The 21,513-nt window shown below is 37.7% G+C and overlaps 2 protein-coding genes and 1 long non-coding RNA gene across 3 annotated transcripts; 1 reads left to right on the forward strand and 2 right to left on the reverse strand.

Moving 5' to 3' along the window:
- Nucleotides 1–4,278: 4,278 nt before the first annotated feature.
- Nucleotides 4,279–6,148, reverse strand: LOC105391045. The gene has a single exon (XM_011562451.3). It carries the CDS (start codon nt 5,670–5,672, stop codon nt 5,112–5,114), a length of 561 nt encoding a protein of 186 aa, XP_011560753.2. The 5' UTR covers nt 5,673–6,148; the 3' UTR covers nt 4,279–5,111.
- Nucleotides 6,149–18,457: 12,309 nt separating this feature from the next.
- On the reverse strand, nt 18,458–19,396 carry LOC119693958 (cyclin-dependent kinase inhibitor 1C-like). Its single transcript, XM_038119020.2, has 2 exons — nt 19,271–19,396; nt 18,458–18,790 (listed from the first exon to the last, which is right to left on the reverse strand). Exons 1-2 carry the CDS (start codon nt 19,283–19,285, stop codon nt 18,560–18,562), a joined length of 246 nt encoding a protein of 81 aa, XP_037974948.2. The 5' UTR covers nt 19,286–19,396; the 3' UTR covers nt 18,458–18,559.
- A 759-nt stretch (nt 19,397–20,155) lies between these two features.
- On the forward strand, nt 20,156–21,173 carry LOC105394999. The gene is made up of 2 exons (XR_007268030.1): nt 20,156–20,394; nt 20,671–21,173. It is a non-coding gene; the product is annotated as an uncharacterized LOC105394999 (long non-coding RNA).
- The last annotated feature ends 340 nt before the right edge of the window (nt 21,174–21,513 follow it).

The following is a 21,513-nucleotide window of genomic DNA, read 5'->3' on the forward strand; positions in this document are numbered from 1 at the left end:
TCGTGACCTACTAACCCAAAATGGGGTCCCAGTGACGTAGGCAACGTACACCGGACCAAACACCATCTACAACAGATGCTCCTTTGGGATAAGGCTGCGTATCGAAACCTTTTCACCGGGTGTACGCTGCGTTTTCAATGGAATCTTCTACGCTGGGGGTGTGTTCTAGTTATACGTGTGTTGAAGGTTATTTCTGCCTGTGTTGCGGGAAAGGCCACGGTTGGGATTGATGCGTAAAGGCCGAACACTGCAGCTTAAAAATAAAATTTATAATTGAGTTGTCAGTTTCAGGGTTTTCAGCGTAAATGAAATACCTAATTTATATGAAAGCTTTGTTTTTCAACATTAACATTCGATTTTAATAAAAGTATTATGTGAACGAACGTACCTACATCCTACATGCATGCATATTTCAGAAGTCAACGTGATTTAAGATGTCACGCGCCACAGCCGTTTTATGTAAGAAGTCGCTAGAGTACCTTACTACTGCTAGAATTCCAATCGTAAGATCGCAAAAATGAGCGAATTGTAACGTAACCACAAAATATTTTGTGTTAAATTTAATGTATTTATACCTATGCTAATATAATTTTTCAAAAGAGAGCACTAATGAGTTTGAACAGCTTTATACCGTAAACGGATAGTAGTGCTAAGTACGTATACCACAAAACCACCACCGCACTAAATGTATTAAGTGTTTCAGAGAAAGGTCTATTTTGGTCTGTGCTAAATTTAGTTGTAATTATGCCGTAATGGGGGTTCAAATTGCAAAGAAAAAAGGCTCAGAACTTTTACTACAAATACAACCCGATATACCTAGGTCTAGGCACATGAAAAAGGATAATTAATTTGACAAGTATTTTGTGTAGCTTTTCACAATTACTTTGCATTATTAGACTAAGGTCCTGTCTATGTCGTAATTCCTTGATTTATAGGAGTCCTTGAATTACTTACAGCTATCATTGAAGGCACAATTATAATGAATGCTTTTCGGAACACCGAAGTATGTCACAGTCATTACGGTTGGCCTTGGCATTAAATCTATCACATGTGAAAGATTTTAGTGTTCGCCAATACATAGGAATATTTTTGTATATGAACAAATAATCCAAGCTCTAGTGGTAGTTGATCAGTACAACCACTAAGGTAATCATTAAGTTATACACAATTACACAAGCATGTGGAAAATGTGTAATTATACACTCACGGGCAAAGGTTCCACTCAGAAAACCACTAAATTACTTCTAAACGGAAAAGGCCGTCTTCTGCAACATTGAAGTACATTTTAAAATCGATAATATGATTTAAAATCGGTAATTTTTTGTTTCAATTTAAAATTAAATGTTTGAAAAAATTGCGGTCGTTTGTTGTCGGAATTTTGTGAGTGGAGCTTTTTCATCGCCCGGCAGTGTAAAAGCCCATAAACACTGAATAGAACATGTACTTGCTTACTTACTGCTGTACAACTAAACTACTTCATAAAAACTGAATGTAGGACACGCACGCTGGTGGCAGACCGGGAATGCCCTTAAATAGAGAGTAGCCTTGTAACATTTATATTTATTAGCAATATATATTTTATTTAGGCACTAATATAATTATATTTTTTATTCTCTACCAATATCTCTCTGCAAACGTTTGCTGATTATATCCAAAGTGGATGTAGATTGCCTATTCAGTGTAGTTATTTTAATTGATTCAGGTTATAATTATGAAAAAAATTTAGTAAGTTTGAGTCTAAGTATATATGATTTTTTATAGTTATGGTTTATTTAAAATGTCCATTTCATACTACTCCTATATTAATAAGCTATTACTTATGATGTGAGGGATGAAACTTACACGTCCTAAGTCTACACGTTAGCTTCAGTAAACACACAGCGGCCCGAGGCTCAATCATCACAAGATAAGAAAAATAGATAATAAATAATTGTTCTCGGGTGTAGGAACCGGTAAGTATATAAACCGGTTTTCAATCAGTTCTTATTTCTGTCATAGGAAATAATATCCGGTTTCTTATCAATTCCCAGGAGGTCGATCAACCGTCCTACAGGTTAAGATGCTCTTATAATCAAAATCAAATTGTACAAGGAGTCACTTTCAGAGCCTGAAAATATATTTATAGTCATAAGTACTATGAACAAATAGCTTGAAAGAGCTGCCGTCAGCAACAATTTTATTAGATTTTGTTTTTTTTATCTGTTAACAGAATTATTATGTGATATTGTTGAACGTCTTCATTTTACATACTACTTCTTAATTAAATTATTATTAATGCCTAACTAAAACTAACTAATATAAAATTAAACTAAAAAGAAAATGCTGGCCAGATCGCTGCCACTGTCGGGTATATTTACTATTTTAAAGACATCAGCATCAGACTAATAGAAGTCTCAAGGGACCCTAGGGCTGGCTCTTACCTCGCACATAAGCATCGCTATACAGCGGGGTAACGCGGCCAGCGTCTTGGGTACCCTACCCGACAGTGGCAGCGATCTGGCCAGCATTTTCTTTTTAGTTTAATTTTAATTTTATATTAGTTAGTTTTAGTTAGGCTTTATTATTTGATTATAATATATTTTGTTACTGTATTTTAAATGTACGTTCGTGATAACCTAGTGAAAGCCAAACAGAAGTGGTATGTTTTAGCTTTACCTACTACGGAAAAGCTAGGGATCGGCGTTCGGTCGATATGTGCATCCGGACATCCGGTCGTTCACCCCGCTCGATCTGTGCCCAACATTTGAAAATAGAAAATACGGACAACGGTGCTAAATTATGCAGCACACCGCACTGCAGAACTTATGACGAAGCATCCAAATGTGTTAGCAGCGTCTATTTCGACTAAATAGGTCAAAATTTATATTGGATTCCTCGCTGCTAGTATCTATTTGTGATTCTTATCTATATTTAAAGGTGAGAAGTTATATGGATGCGGTCAACGTTTTTCGTGACATTATGGATGATCCATTTTTACATTAGGAAAACGAAAATAGATGGATTGTTAAAGCAAAATAGACGAAAGAGAATTGTGAATTGCCTTACTCGATATTGCCAATATTAAAAATATTACCTAGGTACAACTATCCAGCCCTCAGTTAGAGAATGAATTTTCCAGCTCTCAGTTATTAATATTTTGACCTTTCTTTACAAATCAAAAAGTTTCAAACAACGTCACCGTTATAAAAGTATTATCTTTTGAGACACGCGATATAACTACAGACTACAGAAGAAAACTTGGATGCTCTACTGAAGTCGCTATCCTTATTATGTAACTTCATGAAGTAAAAATCAGATTACTAGAGCAGGTTACATAGTTTAGAGTGAAACATTATGAAAATAATTAAAATTCGTGATTTTTTTATGACACATTCCTGGCTAAGTTAATATTGAGCAAGCAAGACCCTCTTCGCACATTTTGGTAAAATATGTACTGAAAAAATACTTTATTCAAATAGTTACAAGCGATACTATTATTAAAAATCTTATCCTAGGTACTATCAAAGAACGTCTTAATAAATACACTAGGACCGAGTCCTAAGTGTGGTTGTAGTAAGCTTAGATTATAAACATTTCGATTGATTACAACTACATATTCATAATACCCATTTTCTATATAAGTACTTAGGCCATATACAGAAAGTTAGAAACTTATAAGCGCTTACTTTTCCAACGCCTTTGTAAGTTTACAGCTTTCTTTCTTACAATAGTTTTGTTTTTGATTTAGTAAGCTTTTCAAAACCAGCAAATACTTCTCTAGTAACTTTAACAACAGTCATGTTTATATTCAAAGAATTCAGTTAATATCCAAACAGATTAATATCGAAGTGCAAGTTGATAATTTGCAGGATACATTTCAGCTTTTCAGCCAATTGTTGCAAACAATTATTTAAATTATGAGTACTTCAGCACGGGTTGGGGCTAATAATTAGCATTTTAAGTTGTATTGCAGTATCATAGGGTTTGAATCAGTATGTATTTTTCCTGCTAGTATTGTAGTTCACGTGTGGATGGTGCGTGGGCGCGGCGTGTGACTGTGACTGCGACATACTCTCGCCATCATATGGACCGTGATGAACAAAAACTCGTTTGTTTTGTTTTGTTGTTGAGCTTTTTCTGCTTTTAGGAAGCTTTTCTGGTGATGCTACTATTAGTGTTAGAGGGTATTGAGAGAGCTAAGTGTCTCTTATACTTACTTTATTTCTTACCATATCAGGATTCAGCTAAAATTCTTTGGGTAGGTTGCAGAGGTAGTAAATTCAAAGAGGTAAATATTTTCAATGATTTTTTTATTTATATGAAAGTCTATCTTACTTTACAGTAAAAACAACTAGATTAGGTTCTTAGTCTAATTGATATATTTAGTCTATCTACAGTAGTATACAGCGGGTATGCAGCTTATTACAATCTTAAGTTATGATCCGGTAATAGACATTATGTATATTTTAGACAAATAGTCGTCGCACCTCATGAAATTCGAAAGTTTACTCAAACATTTGAATACAATTTTAATAATTTAGTAATAGATGATCGTGATTTGATGTTATGGAAGGTTACAATGTAATCATAATTCCTTTATACACAGCAATAAAGTTAGTAAATTCCTAAGTTGGGTACCGCTGTACAGTACAACTACTCTAGTTAGTAGTAAATAACAATAATGGAAAGGCACTATGCTTAGTATTAATTTAATAAAGAACTTCTGTATCAGTTATCAAATTGGTGAGTGATATTTTAACAAACATTCCTTGAATGAAAATTTTATATTCTACTTGGTGTTCGAAGTAAGAGATAGGTGAGAACAATTTTCATAGATTTGTGTTCGAAGTGCTCTTTTATGTAGAATGATAAATAACAATGTTACATCTACTCCATGTCGGACCTACATAGTGAAGCGTCCACACGTCTACTCTCGCACAGTCTTATAGAACTAGGCAATTCACGGGTCAGCCGGAGCGACCGCCTTGGTCCTGTCTTCAGCGATCGGCCCCGCTACTGATATGCGAGAACAAGTCTCTCTAGCGCTTTTAAACTACTCGATTACTTTAACCAGTCTTGATCTCCGACCGCATGCCTTACAAATGTACTTGAAATGAGCGTTGCGGCTAGGCTTATCGGTGGAGTCCCGACGAGGGGCAGTAGACCATGTGGCGGGGCACCCTCTGCGTGGGCAGGCCGGAGAGGCCGCGCACGTACGTGTAGGTGACGGGCTGGCGGAGGATGCGCTTGGGCTGCTGCTGCTTCTTGGGCGCGCGCGTCCGCTCGGTGGGCGAGCTGGAGTGCGAGCGCGAGGTGAGGTTGAGGCTCTGGAACACGCGGCGCAGGGACACGGTGGAGCGGTGGCGGCGCTGGCGCTCGGAGCCGTCGCTGCCGCTGTCGCTGGCGGAGCAGGACGAGCGGTCGTCGGCGCGCGGCTCCGAGCTGTCGCTGCTGGAGCTATCCAGCGAGTCGGCGTCGTTGGAGCGCCGCGGCAGGCGCCGGCCCAGCGCCCGCAGCAGCCGCCCGCCGCGCCCCGCCGGCACCGGAGCACTCATCTCCTCCATCGGGGGACACACGACGATCTTCGGAGCGGTGGACTCGCGCCGCTTGCTGGCAGCTGCTGAGCCGTCTACGTTCTCCGATAAGTGGCACTTCTCACACGCCACAAATTCGATTTCAACCTTGCTTTTCATAAGTTCGTCTTAAACTGCACTCGGAAACACAGAAACACTCGTTGTTTGGCTGTGGGCGCGTTACGTTGCCAACGGTTAGTGTTGGGTAAGTTGTAAACTTTTTCGTAGTTCGCGTTCGTATGTGGAGCTCGGTAAGCGAGGGTGCTAGTGGAGGTCGCAGGTACGATTGTGAGGAGGGCGGCGCGGCGCGGCCTTATGTAGGGCTGTTGGCGCATGCGCCCTACGCGGCGGCGGCGGCGGCGGCTGCAGCGGGCACGTCCGCCAGGCGGGAACAGTTGACCCCCTGCACTTTATTCAGGGCCTCTTGATGATAACACTTTATACTATAAGCCTCGATATCACGAAAGCTTTCATGGCAAGGTACCCTTAGAGCTCAGGGCTACATTGAAACGTGTTTTACTAAAAAGTAGCCTTCATGTATCGTTCTGAAGGAGGTAGGTAGGAGACTGAAAAACTAACTTCACACATAGGACATAGTCTAAAATCATAGATCAGTAGGTATTTAGTAACTATAATCACATGTAATTTATTCTCTACCTAACATGCTTCCATTGGTTCTACAGTCTCTTAAACCCACTTAGAAACGTGACTTTGATAAGGCAAAGAATCCATAGTTTAGAATCGGAAATGCCTGCGTCACAGATTTGCCTGGCAGGTTACAGGCGCTCGCGGATCACGTGAGAAGCGGCGGCGGCATGCTCAATCAACGCTCATTCGCTACGTACAACGCGATCTTTTACTTATTACCTAACTAAGCGTGCAGTGCTTTACGACTGTGTTGTGGTAACCTCGACTTTATCCCACTGCATTAGAGGTGGTACTCAGGTATAGTCGGGGTTGCCTCTTGAAGCGGTAGTAGTGGGTTCGTGACACGGGACTCAGCTGTAAAGTTTTTATGTGTTGAGCACCTGTTGCCGGCGACGACGTGCTGAAGGTAAACATCTACGCGTAACTGCAGCTTCGATACAATTGCGTTCCTTGCTCTGGTTAATAGGTTTGTATTACCTGGAGAACAATAAATTCGAAAGTCTCTGGTAGGGTTTATTATTTACGAGGATGCAGATGATATGTGTTCGGGCGTTTTAGTGGGTATGTGCTTATATGTGGACTGTATTTTAGTCATCGAATCTCCGAAAAATAAGATAGGTTTCTTAGTAATTAGTCGCAATAAAATATATACAAATAGTAGATAAAAAGTGAGATAAGTACGTTATTTTATTGCGGATTTTCTCTTCTGTTTTTATCACTATCATGGATCTATTACTAACGATTAAATGGGTACTTTCAGTCTAGAAAAAACGTGTGATGCAAATAATAATATCTCAAATACACATTTCTGCAAGACACGTGGACACGTGGACGAAACTTCGATGGCTCAGATTCTATATTCTACACCTCCCTCCTATAGAAAAAAAAATCACGCGTCTTTTCTTTAGAATTTTTTACACACATTGTCTCTGAAAGGAAATTTCTAAGAAACTCACAAAGGTGTTTGCGTCAAGAAGGCTACACATGTGAAACGGAAACGCATGTTTCCTATTAATAATTTGCCGTATTTATGTTATTGGGTTTATGAAGCCATGATTTTTTGCGACTTGGAATAAATGAATAAAAAATCGATTGGTTCCGTATTGTTGGTAAAGAATGGAAAAATAGTGGACGACTACAGTTGCTGTCTCTAAATTTTACAAAGTATAGGTATACACTTTATTTAATGTAAGTAGTTGGAGTGACGGCTGGAAGTGGCAACATAAATAAACAATGATAGATAGAGCCCATATATATTTCCTGATAATTACGATCCTTATTATAATTATTTAGCACATTCACTGATAAAACTTTAACCTTTAATGTATAGGGACGCATACAATTTACTTAAATGTTATATATTGGCTAAGTCAGAATCTGATTATTTCAGAAGCCGTTTTGTTTTAAAATATTTAATACAAAAACCGGAATAATGTGACAAGTCACATTTCGTAATTTTCCGTCCGTTCAAAGGGAAAAGAAACTGCCTATTCATTTAATAAAGGCAACCAATAGCATTAACGTGAATTCTTAGCAAAGCGAAGCCAAGCAACAGGCGTTACCAGTAACAACACTTAAGTATACTTATTCGTAAATTTAATGAAATCCGACATCAAAAGGCGTATGGGTTAGTAGACAATATATATATATATAGATATCTATTGTCCTACTGTCTGATTACACAAAATACCTCCAAAGCTTTACTTTAACTTTGTTAATAAGGACTTTACAGAAATCGTGTTTAGTCACCCTCTGAACTAAATAATTTATTATTGTGCTCAAAATCATTTAAGCACTGGCTACTACTTACCTGTCCTAGACTTTGCCAATTAGATACCTACCATAGCTGTTGGAACCATGTGCATTGTGCATTTACATTATACGTATGAACTATGACAGGCTAGGTAATTAATTATCATTTACGTTACACTATGACTAGAAAGTATATTACTTATGTATACTTACGTACTATAATATTCACCATCAACTTACATCGCTGCATATAATATCGTTAACACAACGCGCCACACCACCGTGCTCTATTGTACTAAGTTCATTATACCTGTAAAGGGCACAGAATATACGATTATGGTGGCTGATTGAGTTTGAGCGCAGTGAAATAGTCCTATGGGTTTTTCCACGACTTCGATGTAGGTTGGTTGTCGCTACATCGGCCCAGTGCAATATCGCTCCTAAGGGATTAGCATCTATTTTGATAGCGATTGACGCTCAGTGCGTCATATCAGCGAGGGGCTTAGATCACATCATTCGATCGTGTTTATGCTTTGGTTATGATACAGCGGAGGTAGGTCGGTACAGAAGCTCTCTTGTATACGTGTTTGATACTCTGTGACATCACAATCTTCACATCTGTGACAGGACAATGGAGTTCCGGAGTCCGGTTACACCCCCGCACTGTAGACTAGCACTGTCTTGCGGGTTTTCTTTAGTATGTAATAGTGGAACCGTTAACATACTAACTTTAAATAAGCTGTTTTTTTATGAGTCTGTAAAACTTTGTAGTTGGCTCTTCGACGAATTACAATGGCAAACGCACGAGCAGCGAAATACTGAAAAAAGCGATAAATAAAATGATTGTCATTCCTATCCCGAAATTACTCCTACTCCTACTACCTAATATATTATTATAAATGCGAAAGATTGTGTAAGTATGTATGTTTGTAACTTCTTCACGTCAAAATACGGCTGAAGCAATTTGAATGAAATTTGTTATGGAGTTAGTTGACATCCTGGATTAACGCATACACTACTTTTTATCACGAGGTTCCCACGGGAATACTTTTTAAGGCGAAGCGTATCTCACGGAAACTGCTAGTGCACTATAAAGCCAAATTTAATTTATAAAAAAAAAACTTTTATTTTAAATGTGTGTAAAGATGTGTCAGTATTTGATGTATAATATGTAGATAGTTAACTGTACGTGTATGTAGGTATATTAACAATAACAAAACTGCAAAATATCAGATTAAATAAATTCAAACAACCAGACAAGTGTATTCTGTATCGCATGTAATAATTTAGACAGGTACTAGCATTGTGTGTTGCGTTCCCGCCAGGGCCTGCATATCATAAACGATCTAAATTTAGATCAGTCATATAAGTAATATTTTGAAGTTCAAGGTTAATTTTCAGGTATAAATTGTCACCGACATCGATCATCATCAAGTTATTCGTGGAACACAGTGGTTAACTAACACACATAACACAATGCTCTGCAAAGTTGTAAGTATTAACTATTTTAATAATCGTAGCTTTACCTACTTGGGTGAATTTCGTTGGAAGTTTATAAATGATACAGATCTATCTATGTAATTATGGTACCTTACTTATACCTTAAGGGTTTCCCTTTTCAAATGGTGAAGTGCGATAACTTTAAGATAGGCCGCGGTGATTCTTTTTCTTATTCTGAATCACTCACCCGCTAAGAAATGATCCACCACTATTATTATTTCCAGATCTACCTCTTCGCTCTGGTGGCGGTGGCAGTAGCGGCCCCGCGCGCCGCGCCCGCCCCGGCCCCCGCGCCCGCGCCCGCCCCGCAGCTGCTGCCCTACGGCTACGACTACGTGGTGCCCGCCGCCGCCGCGCCCGCGCTGCCCGCCGTCTACTCGCCCTACGCGCCCGCGCCCCTCGCCTACTCCGCCTACCCCGCGCAACCATACTACTACCGTTAAATTTAATTACCTGAATTATGAAATTTTATATCTTTACTCGGTCATTTTTAGTGCTGCTACTGTCTGATACAAACATTTAGCGTCGGAATTATTCCCCTGATACTTTTATCCTGACCGTTTTAAATTCATCCGCTAGTTTTACATATTCCACATAATCTGTAATATAATATATATTCATTGGCAATAAAATATACTTAATATGTTTTTTTAATACTTAATCTGTTTTGAATCACGCCAGTAGAAACTACTGGTGTTTCTTCCTTCCGTTTGGTGAGTTGTTGCCAAAAACTTCAGGTTTCGTCATGTTAATAACACGTAGAAATCGGAATCATAATGGAATCCTCCCACCCTGGAGTGAGGACTTCAAGTAAGTATGTTTACCTCCTACTAGACCAAATAAAATTCTTGAATCCAGTTTTTGTTTTTCATGTAGCTTCGTTTACCACTCACTACTTCACGCATATTATTTTAAATTTCTTCAACTGAAAGTGCAAACGTATAACAACACCATGTATCTTGAGGAGCTTGCAACGCTGCGGATTTGACCTAAAATAATGTATAAACATTAAGTATGACCCTAGAGCTTTATAAACCCATGTTTAAGTATTTATTCCGGATTTATAAACGAAATCCATCGATAACGAACGGCTTAGTACGCATCTAGATTTCATCCCAGATTAAAATTAGTGATGCCGGGTTAAATTTGTAAATTGAATAGGTACATCGAACGCTGCCTTAGGGGCCAGTGTTGCATATTTGAGAAAGCTTTTAAGATTAGGTGTGTGAAGTTAGCAGCCTAAAGTTAGCAGCCTTTGAATACCCGACCAAATTAAGATGGTCACTTCAGTCATTGCATACTTTATCAATTAAAACACGTAAAAAAGCCCCAAAAACATTGGAATAATAATGCTAGGTATTTATATAAACACTAAAATATGTTCTAAAATAAATAAATTCAAAAAAATACGACGTTTACTTACTGACGCTCTTGTTGGTTACTGGATATTTTGTATGGGGGCACCAAGATGCTATAGACCTCCCCGCATCTCACCTAGTTTATTATGTGTGTTGTGTCATTAGAAAACACTGACAGAAGTTTCATCAACATTGAAACGGGATAGCAGGTGTCCAGGAGCCACTTTCTGACGGATTTTGGGTGAAAAATTTACAATATTTCACGAATATTCAAGTTTGCAGGTGGAACCTGAAGAGATTCAGCTGCAAATGATAGTTCATATGAAAGGTATTATTAATACCTAGAAATGGTTTTCAGCAATTTCAGATTAAATGACTTTTGGTGACTCTTCAAGGTGAAAATCAAAAAATAAAACCTAGCAGCCCAAGATTAACATTTTGTATGGCGGCACCAAGATGCTATAGACCTGCCCGCATCTCACCTGGTTTATTATGTGTTTTCTGTCATTAGAAAACACTGACAGAAGTTTCATCAACATTGAAACGGTATAGCAGGTGTCCAGGAGCCACTTTCTGACAGATTTTGGGTGAAAAATTGACAATATTTCACGAATATTCAAGTTTGCAGGTGGAACCTGAAGAGATTCAGCTGCAAATGATAGTTCATATGAAAGGTATTATTAATACCTAGAAACGATTTTCAGCAATTTCAGATTAAATGACTTTTGGTGACTCTTCAAGGTGAAATCAAAAAATAAAACTTAGCAGCCCAAGATTTACATTTTGTATGGCGGCACCAAGATGCTATAAACCTGTCCGCATCTCACCTGGTTTATTATATGTGTTGTGTCATTAGAAAACACTGACAGAAGTTTCATCAACATTGAAACGGTATAGCAGGTGTCCAGGAGCCACTTTCTGACAGATTTTGGGTGAAAAATTGACAATATTTCACGAATATTCAAGTTTGCAGGTGGAACCTGAAGAGATTCAGCTGCAAATGATAGTTCATATGAAAGGTATTATTAATACCTAGAAATGGTTTTCAGCAATTTTAGATTAAATGACTTTTGGTGACTCTTCAAGGTGAAAATCAAAAAATAAAACTTAGCAGCCCAAGATTAACATTTTGTATGGCGGCACCAAGATGCTATAGACCTGCCCGCATCTCACCTAGTTTATTATGTGTGTTGTGTCATTAGAAAACACTGACAGAAGTTTCATCAACATTGAAACGGGATAGCAGGTGTCCAGGAGCCACTTTCTGACGGATTTTGGGTGAAAAATTTACAATATTTCACAAATATTCAAGTTTGCAGGTGGAACCTGAAGAGATTCAGCTGCAAATGATAGTTCATATGAAAGGTATTATTAATACCTAGAAATAGTTTTCTGCAATTTCAGATTAAATGACTTTTGGTGAATATTCAAGGTGAAAATCAAAAAATAAAACTTAGCAGCCCAAGATTAACATTTTGTATGGGGGCACCAAGATGCTATAGACCTGCCCGCATCTCACCTGATTTATTATGTGTGTTGTGTCATAAGAAAACACTGACAGAAGTTTCATCAACATTGAAACGGTATAGCAGGTGTCCAGGAGCCACTTTCTGACAGATTTTGGGTGAAAAATTGACAATATTTCACGAATATTCAAGTTTGCAGGTGGAACCTGAAGAGATTCAGCTGCAAATGATAGTTCATATGTAAGGTTTTATTAATACCTAGAAATAGTTTTCAGCAATTTTAGATTAAATGACTTTTGGTGACTCTTCAAGGTGAAAATCAAAAACTAAAACTTAGCAGCCCAAGATTAACATTTTGTATGGCGGCACCAAGATGCTATAGACCTGCCCGCATCTCACCTAGTTTATTATGTGTGTTGTGTCATTAGAAAACACTGACAGAAGTTTCATCAACATTGAAACGGGATAGCAGGTGTCCAGGAGCCACTTTCTGACGGATTTTGGGTGAAAAATTTACAATATTTCACGAATATTCAAGTTTGCAGGTGGAACCTGAAGAGATTCAGCTGCAAATGATAGTTCATATGAAAGGTATTATTAATACCTAGAAATGGTTTTCAGCAATTTCAGATTGAATGACTTTTGGTGAATATTCAAGGTGAAAACCAAAAATTAAAACTTAGCAGCCCAAGATTAACATTTTGTATGGCGGCACCAAGATGCTATAGACCTGCCCGCATCTCACCTGGTTTATTATATGTGTTGTGTCATTAGAAAACACTGACAGAAGTTTCATTAACATTGAAACGGGATAGCAGGTGTCCAGGAGCCACTTTCTGACGGATTTTGGGTGAAAAATTTACAATATTTCACGAATATTCAAGTTTGCAGGTGGAACCTGAAGAGATTCAGCTGCAAATGATAGTTCATATGAAAGGTATTATTAATACCTAGAAATGGTTTTCAGCAATTTCAGATTGAATGACTTTTGGTGAATATTCAAGGTGAAAACCAAAAATTAAAACTTAGCAGCCCAAGATTAACATTTTGTATGGCGGCACCAAGATGCTATAGACCTGCCCGCATCTCACCTGGTTTATTATATGTGTTGTGTCATTAGAAAACACTGACAGAAGTTTCATCAACATTGAAACGGGATAGCAGGTGTCCAGGAGCCACTTTCTGACGGATTTTGGGTGAAAAATTTACAATATTTCACGAATATTCAAGTTTGCAGGTGGAACCTGAAGAGATTCAGCTGCAAATGATAGTTCATATGAAAGGTATTATTAATACCTAGAAATGGTTTTCAGCAATTTCAGATTGAATGACTTTTGGTGAATATTCAAGGTGAAAACCAAAAATTAAAACTTAGCAGCCCAAGATTAACATTTTGTATGGGGGCACCAAGATGCTATAGACCTGCCCGCATCTCACCTGGTTTATTATATGTGTTGTGTCATTAGAAAACACTGACAGAAGTTTCATCAACATTGAAACGGTATAGCAGGTGCCCAGGAGCCACTTTCTGACAGATTTTGGGTGAAAAATTGACAATATTTAACGAATATTCAAGTTTGCAGGTGGAACCTGAAGAGATTCAGCTGGAAATGATAGTTCACATGAAAGGTATTATTGATACCTAGAAACGATTTTCAGCAATTTTAGATTAAATGACTTTTGGTGACTCTTCAAGGTGAAAATCAAAAAATAAAACTTAGCAGCCCAAGATTAACATTTTGTATGGGGGCACCAATATGCTATAGACCTGCCCGCATCTCATCTGGTTAATTATGTGTGTTATGTCATTAGAAAACACTGACAGAAGTTTCATCAACATTGAAACGGTATAGCAGGTGTCCAGGAGCCACTTTCTGACGGATTTTGGGTGAAAAATTTACAATATTTCACGAATATTCAAGTTTGCAGGTGGAACCTGAAGAGATTCAGCTGGAAATGATAGTTCATATGAAAGGTATTATTAATACCTAGAAACGATTTTCAGCAATTTCAGATTAAATGACTTTTGGTGACTCTTCAAGGTGAAAATCAAAAAATAAAACTTAGCAGCCCAAGATTAACATTTTGTATGGCGGCACCAAGATGCTATAGACCTGCCCGCATCTCACCTGGTTTATTATATGTGTTGTGTCATTAGAAAACACTGACAGAAGTTTCATTAACATTGAAACGGGATAGCAGGTGTCCAGGAGCCACTTTCTGACGGATTTTGGGTGAAAAATTTACAATATTTCACGAATATTCAAGTTTGCAGGTGGAACCTGAAGAGATTCAGCTGCAAATGATAGTTCATATGAAAGGTATTATTAATACCTAGAAATGGTTTTCAGCAATTTCAGATTGAATGACTTTTGGTGAATATTCAAGGTGAAAACCAAAAATTAAAACTTAGCAGCCCAAGATTAACATTTTGTATGGCGGCACCAAGATGCTATAGACCTGCCCGCATCTCACCTGGTTTATTATATGTGTTGTGTCATTAGAAAACACTGACAGAAGTTTCATCAACATTGAAACGGGATAGCAGGTGTCCAGGAGCCACTTTCTGACGGATTTTGGGTGAAAAATTTACAATATTTCACGAATATTCAAGTTTGCAGGTGGAACCTGAAGAGATTCAGCTGCAAATGATAGTTCATATGAAAGGTATTATTAATACCTAGAAATGGTTTTCAGCAATTTCAGATTGAATGACTTTTGGTGAATATTCAAGGTGAAAACCAAAAATTAAAACTTAGCAGCCCAAGATTAACATTTTGTATGGGGGCACCAAGATGCTATAGACCTGCCCGCATCTCACCTGGTTTATTATATGTGTTGTGTCATTAGAAAACACTGACAGAAGTTTCATCAACATTGAAACGGTATAGCAGGTGCCCAGGAGCCACTTTCTGACAGATTTTGGGTGAAAAATTGACAATATTTAACGAATATTCAAGTTTGCAGGTGGAACCTGAAGAGATTCAGCTGGAAATGATAGTTCACATGAAAGGTATTATTGATACCTAGAAACGATTTTCAGCAATTTTAGATTAAATGACTTTTGGTGACTCTTCAAGGTGAAAATCAAAAAATAAAACTTAGCAGCCCAAGATTAACATTTTGTATGGCGGCACCAAGATGCTATAGACCTGCCCGCATCTCACCTGGTTTATTATATGTGTTGTGTCATTAGAAAACACTGACAGAAGTTTCATCAACATTGAAACGGGATAGCAGGTGTCCAGGAGCCACTTTCTGACGGATTTTGGGTGAAAAATTTACAATATTTCACGAATATTCAAGTTTGCAGGTGGAACCTGAAGAGATTCAGCTGCAAACTTGAATATTCGTGAAATATTGTAAATTTTTCACCCAAAATCCGTCAGAAAGTGGCTCCTGGACACCTGCTATCCCGTTTCAATGTTGATGAAACTTCTGTCAGTGTTTTATAATGACACAACACACATAATAAACCAGGTGAGATGCGGGCAGGTCTATAGCATCTTGGTGCCCCCATACAAAATGTTAATCTTGGGCTGCTAAGTTTTATTTTTTGGTTTTCACCTTGAATATTCACCAAAAGTCATTTAATCCAAAATTGCTGAAAACCATTTCTAGGTATTAATAATACCTTTCATATGAACTATCATTTCCAGCTGAATCTCTTCAGGTTCCACCTGCAAACTTGAATATTCGTTAAATATTGTCAATTTTTCACCCAAAATCCATCAGAAAGTGGCTCCTGGACACCTGCTATACCGTTTCAATGTTGATGAAACTTCTGTCAGTGTTTTATAATGACACAACACACATAATAAACCAGGTGGGATGCGGGCAGGTCTATAGCATCTTGGTGCCCCCATACAAAATGTTAATCTTGGGCTGCTAAGTTTTATTTTTTGGTTTTCACCTTGAATATTCACCAAAAGTCATTCAATCTGAAATTGCTGAAAACCATTTCTAGGTATTAATAATACCTTTCATATGAACTATCATTTGCAGCTGAATCTCTTCAGGTTCCACCTGCAAACTTGAATATTCGTGAAATATTTTCAATTTTTCACCCAAAATCTGCCAGAAAGTGGCTCCTGGACACCTGCTATACCGTTTCAATGTTGATGAAACTTCTGTCAGTAATTTCTAATGACACATCACACATAATAAACCAGGTGAGATGCGGGCAGGTCTATAGCATCTTGGTGCCCCCATACAAAATGTTAATCTTGGGCTGCTAAGTTTTATTTTTTGGTTTTCACCTTGAATTTTCACCAAAAGTCATTTAATCTGAAATTGCTGAAAACCATTTCTAGGTATTAATAATACCTTTCATATGAACTATCATTTGCAGCTGAATCTCTTCAGGTTCCACCTGCAAACTTGAATATTCGTGAAATATTGTAAATTTTTCACCCAAAATCCATCAGAAAGTGGCTCCTGGACACCTGCTATACCGTTTCAATGTTGATGAAACTTCTGTCAGTGTTTTCTAATGACACAACACACATAATAAACCAGGTGAGATGCGGGCAGGTCTATAGCATCTTGGCGCCCCCATACAAAATATCCATTAACCAACAAGAGCTTCAGTAAGTAAACGTCGTATTTTTTAGAATTTTTTTATTTTAGAACATATTTTAGTGTTTTTATAAATACCTAGCATTATTATTCCAATGTTTTTCGGGCTTTTTACGTGTTTTAATTGATAAAGTATGCAATGACTGAAGTGACCATCTTAATTTGGTCGGGTATTCAAAGGCTGCTAACTTTAGGCTGCTAACTTCACGCAGGTTTTAAGATTATGTATTAAGGGTTTTATATAAGATATGAAAATGTATAAATATTGGCATAGTGTATGATAGTTTGGATAATAATTGTAAGTACATACGTTTATTCATTTACCTCCGTACTCGTATGTACTTCTACTTACTTAGTTGAAATATGTTCAAAATAAATCTTTCATGTGAAGAATATTAAATAAGTATTTCTATGGAGTCAGATTACAACACTCATTTGAGCTTGGAGTACCTCATGCACTCGTGCATAAGAGCAATACGCTTTGCAACTGACATCAGAACAAAAACTAACCCGAGGTATTTTGGTAAATGAACCCAAACATCGAAACAAACGAAGGGATAAGCGTACCACGCAATATGTTTCATATGTTGCTAACTTGTTACAACATCAGCTGTGTTATCCCTCTAAAGTTGAGTCGACATGTTACACAATGTCGCTCAATAACAGGCCCTGTCCGGTTCACGGTAGGTACCCACGTCCGGCGAACATTCTGGCTGGAACATTTCTTGGGAATAACAAGTAGGTAGGTACGTAAGTACTTTGGTACTGAAACTGTTTTTGTTAGCAGGTTTAAGATTAGGTTACAGATATTGAAAAAAAAACTGAAAATTTGTCTTCCTTTTTGTTTAAAAACACTCACGGGCAATGAAAAGGTTCCACTGAGAAAAACACCAAATTAGTCCTAAACGGAAAAGGATAGCTTAATGACGCCTTCTGGAATATTAAAGTACATTTAACAGAACATTAGAATATTACTAACTAAAAACGGTAAATATGTTATTTAAATTATAAAGTATATGTATAAATGTTTGAAAAAATTGGGGTCGTTTGGTATCGGCATTTTGTGAGTGGAACTTTTTCATTGCCCGTGAGTGTAATTAGAGGGTGTTGGTAAAGTGGTATACTAAAGCCGAAAAGGGGTTAATTAGGTTTCCCCCTGAATCACCTCCTTTCGGCTTAGTATACGACTTTTGCAACACCATGTAGATAATTTAAATGACAGGTTTATAGACATCGACTTTCTATGTAAGTACTCATGAAAATGTAGATATTAATTTCCGAAGACTCGGATGATTAAAATATCAAAATAATGTATTTAGTTCTCGCAAATTTTATAAATTCTTACTGAAAATGTTCTATTTTTAAACATTATTAAATGGTGGGTGGCAGCAAGCGTATCTAACTTTACGAAATTATTTTCAGACTTGTTGGCCTCTTGTTACTTAAGGGTGGCTTAGCTACCAATTAAAATGAAATTGATCCAATAGGCATTCAGCCACGTAATTGGGGATAACTCGGTTACCTTATACCTTATCTCTATTGACACTGAAGATTGGGATTAATAAGCTTTCATTTCAACTTATTAATAATGATTTCCGTGAAATATTTTATCATAATTTTTATTTGCGTAATCTTATTCTAGTACAAAATCAGTATCCATTATGCTAGTGGCCAGTGTTACATCAGTAAAAAGGTAGAGGTTTGTTTAACGGTAGTAGTATGGTTGCGCGGGGTAGGCGGAGTAGGCGAGTGGCGCGGGCGCGTAGGGCGAGTAGACGGCGGGCAGCGCGGGCGCGGCGGCGGCGGGCACCACGTAGTCGTAGCTGTAGGGCAGCAGCTGCGGGGCGGGCGCGGGGGCCGGGGCGGGCGCCGGGGCGGGGGCGGGGGCGGCGCGCGGGGCCGCTACTGCCACCGCCACCAGAGCGAACAGAGCAACCTGTAAATAATAATAGTAGTGGATATTTCCTGATCACTAATTCATAATAAGAAGAATCACATTAGTCTATCAAGAATAATTATAATATATTATTTATTACGTATTAAAGTAATCCCACAGTGTTTAGAAAGTTGTTACTACCTAATTTTTGAAAGTAGAAACAGGTACTTTTCAAAATAATGACGTGTTTCAAAGTCTTATTAAAAATGAACTTAAGTCCTACTGCACGACAATTTAGCCATTTACAGAGTTCTATTAGAAAAACTTTATAAGTAATTAAGTTTGATGTTCCTAGGTGTGAAAATGAGTCCATCACCACGTTCTGTTTTACTCACACTGGGGTAGACCAATTTTGGAATAGACTTTATAATTATAACATTTTACTAGAACTTTCACATGAAAACTTTTAAGGGAAAGAGAAAGTCTTGGTCAAAAGCTACTGGTTAATTAATCTGGTAGCAAATTAAAGTTTCAACTTACAATTTTGGCGAACATTTTGAGTGATGCGATTCAACGTACTAATTGATATCTGCTCCTGTTCGGGTTTAAAAGGCTTATATAATAAACAATACGGCCTTGATCTTTAGGATACAATGTGATACTCTGTCAAGCATTAGATGACAAAGCAAGGGCGTGGATCAGGTCGATGCTCTATATTGACAATAAACACATCCTGATTTCTTGTAGGTTATTGTTATATATTTTTTGCGACGACGACGGTAGTAGGCGTAAGCGTAAGTGTATGAATCTGCACTATCCTTTTAAATCAAAATGAAAATAATGTACGGCCTTGAAACTACTTATAGGGTCACCTTAATTTCTTTACCAAAAACGGCTATCGCAAATATGTGGCCATTAAATTTGACGATGTCTCTCATTCATAATCTGTCGTCAACTATGTGCTTTGTTTTACATATAGAAGCAGGACAAAGGACCTAATTGCTGATTCCTACCTCGTGCCGTGTATGTGTATGCACTGTATACTTTAATTATATAAAAGCAAAACAAGGTTCGCATGTGGCTTTGCTTGGAAAAATACACTTATGTGTAAGTATTTCTCTTTACGGTGAGATTTGCTAACATGTAACTTCAGTTAAAATTGGGTTGTGGTGGTTGTTATTGTATCGGACCGTTTTTAAACAAATCATGGTTGTTTTCAAAATCTGGATTCGCCCCTATTACTTGGTCCTACACATAACACCTGTGAAATGTGCAGTAATGCATATTTATCTACCCCGCAATATGGATTATTTAAGTAGCAGATGACGAATATATGAATGTGTGTGAATATTTTTTCTCACAATTATTGTTGTACCTTTTCATAATGTAGTTTGCAATAGTCTACTTACAGACGTTCCAATAAACTTGTGATATACAAACATCCTTTACATTACTATAGCCACAGTAGTGATTTAAGCTATTCCCAATGCGATTTATTTGTGTAATTTTGTCTCCAATTGTTCCTCATGTCTTGAAGGACGGTGGTCTCATATAAATATTGAAGGAAAATCAAATAAAAAACAGTTCAGTGCCAAAAGCATAAGGGTGTGTACTACCGAAGAAGACGAAATAACCAAATAATTTACAAAATGTTTGCCAAAATTGTGAGTAACATTTCAAAATACTTTTGCACCCAATTAAAACAAAAGATTAAGTGGATAACAAATAATGGGTCATTGATTACGAATGCACCTAGCATACAAAGCCTAGTTGAAAAACAAATATCCTATAAGTACCACTAACCATTTCATAGTCGTTTTAAAAACACTGACAATGATAAAGTTCCAGAGATATAACAATATGGAACAGCACATTGGTAGGTGGAACTATTTCATTGCTCGTGAGTGTATCTTTATGTGAAAATAAATTTATTTTTCCAGGTCCTAGTGGCTCTGGCTCTCCTGGCAGTGGTGGCGGCCAAGCCTCAGTACTACACCGGCGGCTACTATGGTGACTACTCTGGGTACGCGTCTGGCTACCCCGGCTACTATGGTTACGGCTCCGGCTACGCAAACCCCCTGTCCTACAACGCGTATGGAGGGTACCCCGGCGGCGCTTACAACTATGGATATGGCTATTATTAAACATCACTCTGAGATGTATGAAAAAATATAGGACAGCTTCAAAATTACGTTTAATTTTAGAGGATTACTGTAATGAGTATTATGGGTTTAGGTAGTTGTGACAAGGAGTCTATATACATGGTGTTACAAAGGTGGTATTGTAATCCTTTTCGTAGGTGCCTGTCAACCAGATCGAATGATATAAATAAAACACAGTTCTGAATTTGTAATCAATTGCAGTATTAACTTTCTAAATTGTACTTTATAAATACCTACGTATAGTTATATATTTTTTTGTAATAAAAACATAATGACTTGTTTATTACCCACAATTATTTTAAAGTAGATAATCGCCGGTATTTTTTGCCTCAGTTTTTTAATTGTATAAGTATTGTCGGTATTTACATGTAATCCTAATCCTAACTAATATTATAAATGCGAAAGTAACTGTGTCTTTCTGTCTGTCTGTCTGTCTGTCTGTCTGTCTGTCTGTTACTCTTTCACGCCAAAACTACTGAACGGATTTGAATGAAATTTGGTATACATACGGTCTAGACCCTGGGAAAGAACATAGGCCACTTTTTATCCCGGAATTCCCACGGGAAAACCTTTTTAAGGCGAAGCGAAGCGCGCGGGAACAGCTAGTTTCTTAATATTTAC

The sequence above is a fragment of the Plutella xylostella genome, chromosome 29 (genome assembly GCF_932276165.1).
Source record: "Plutella xylostella chromosome 29, ilPluXylo3.1, whole genome shotgun sequence".
NCBI lineage: Eukaryota > Metazoa > Arthropoda > Insecta > Lepidoptera > Plutellidae > Plutella > Plutella xylostella.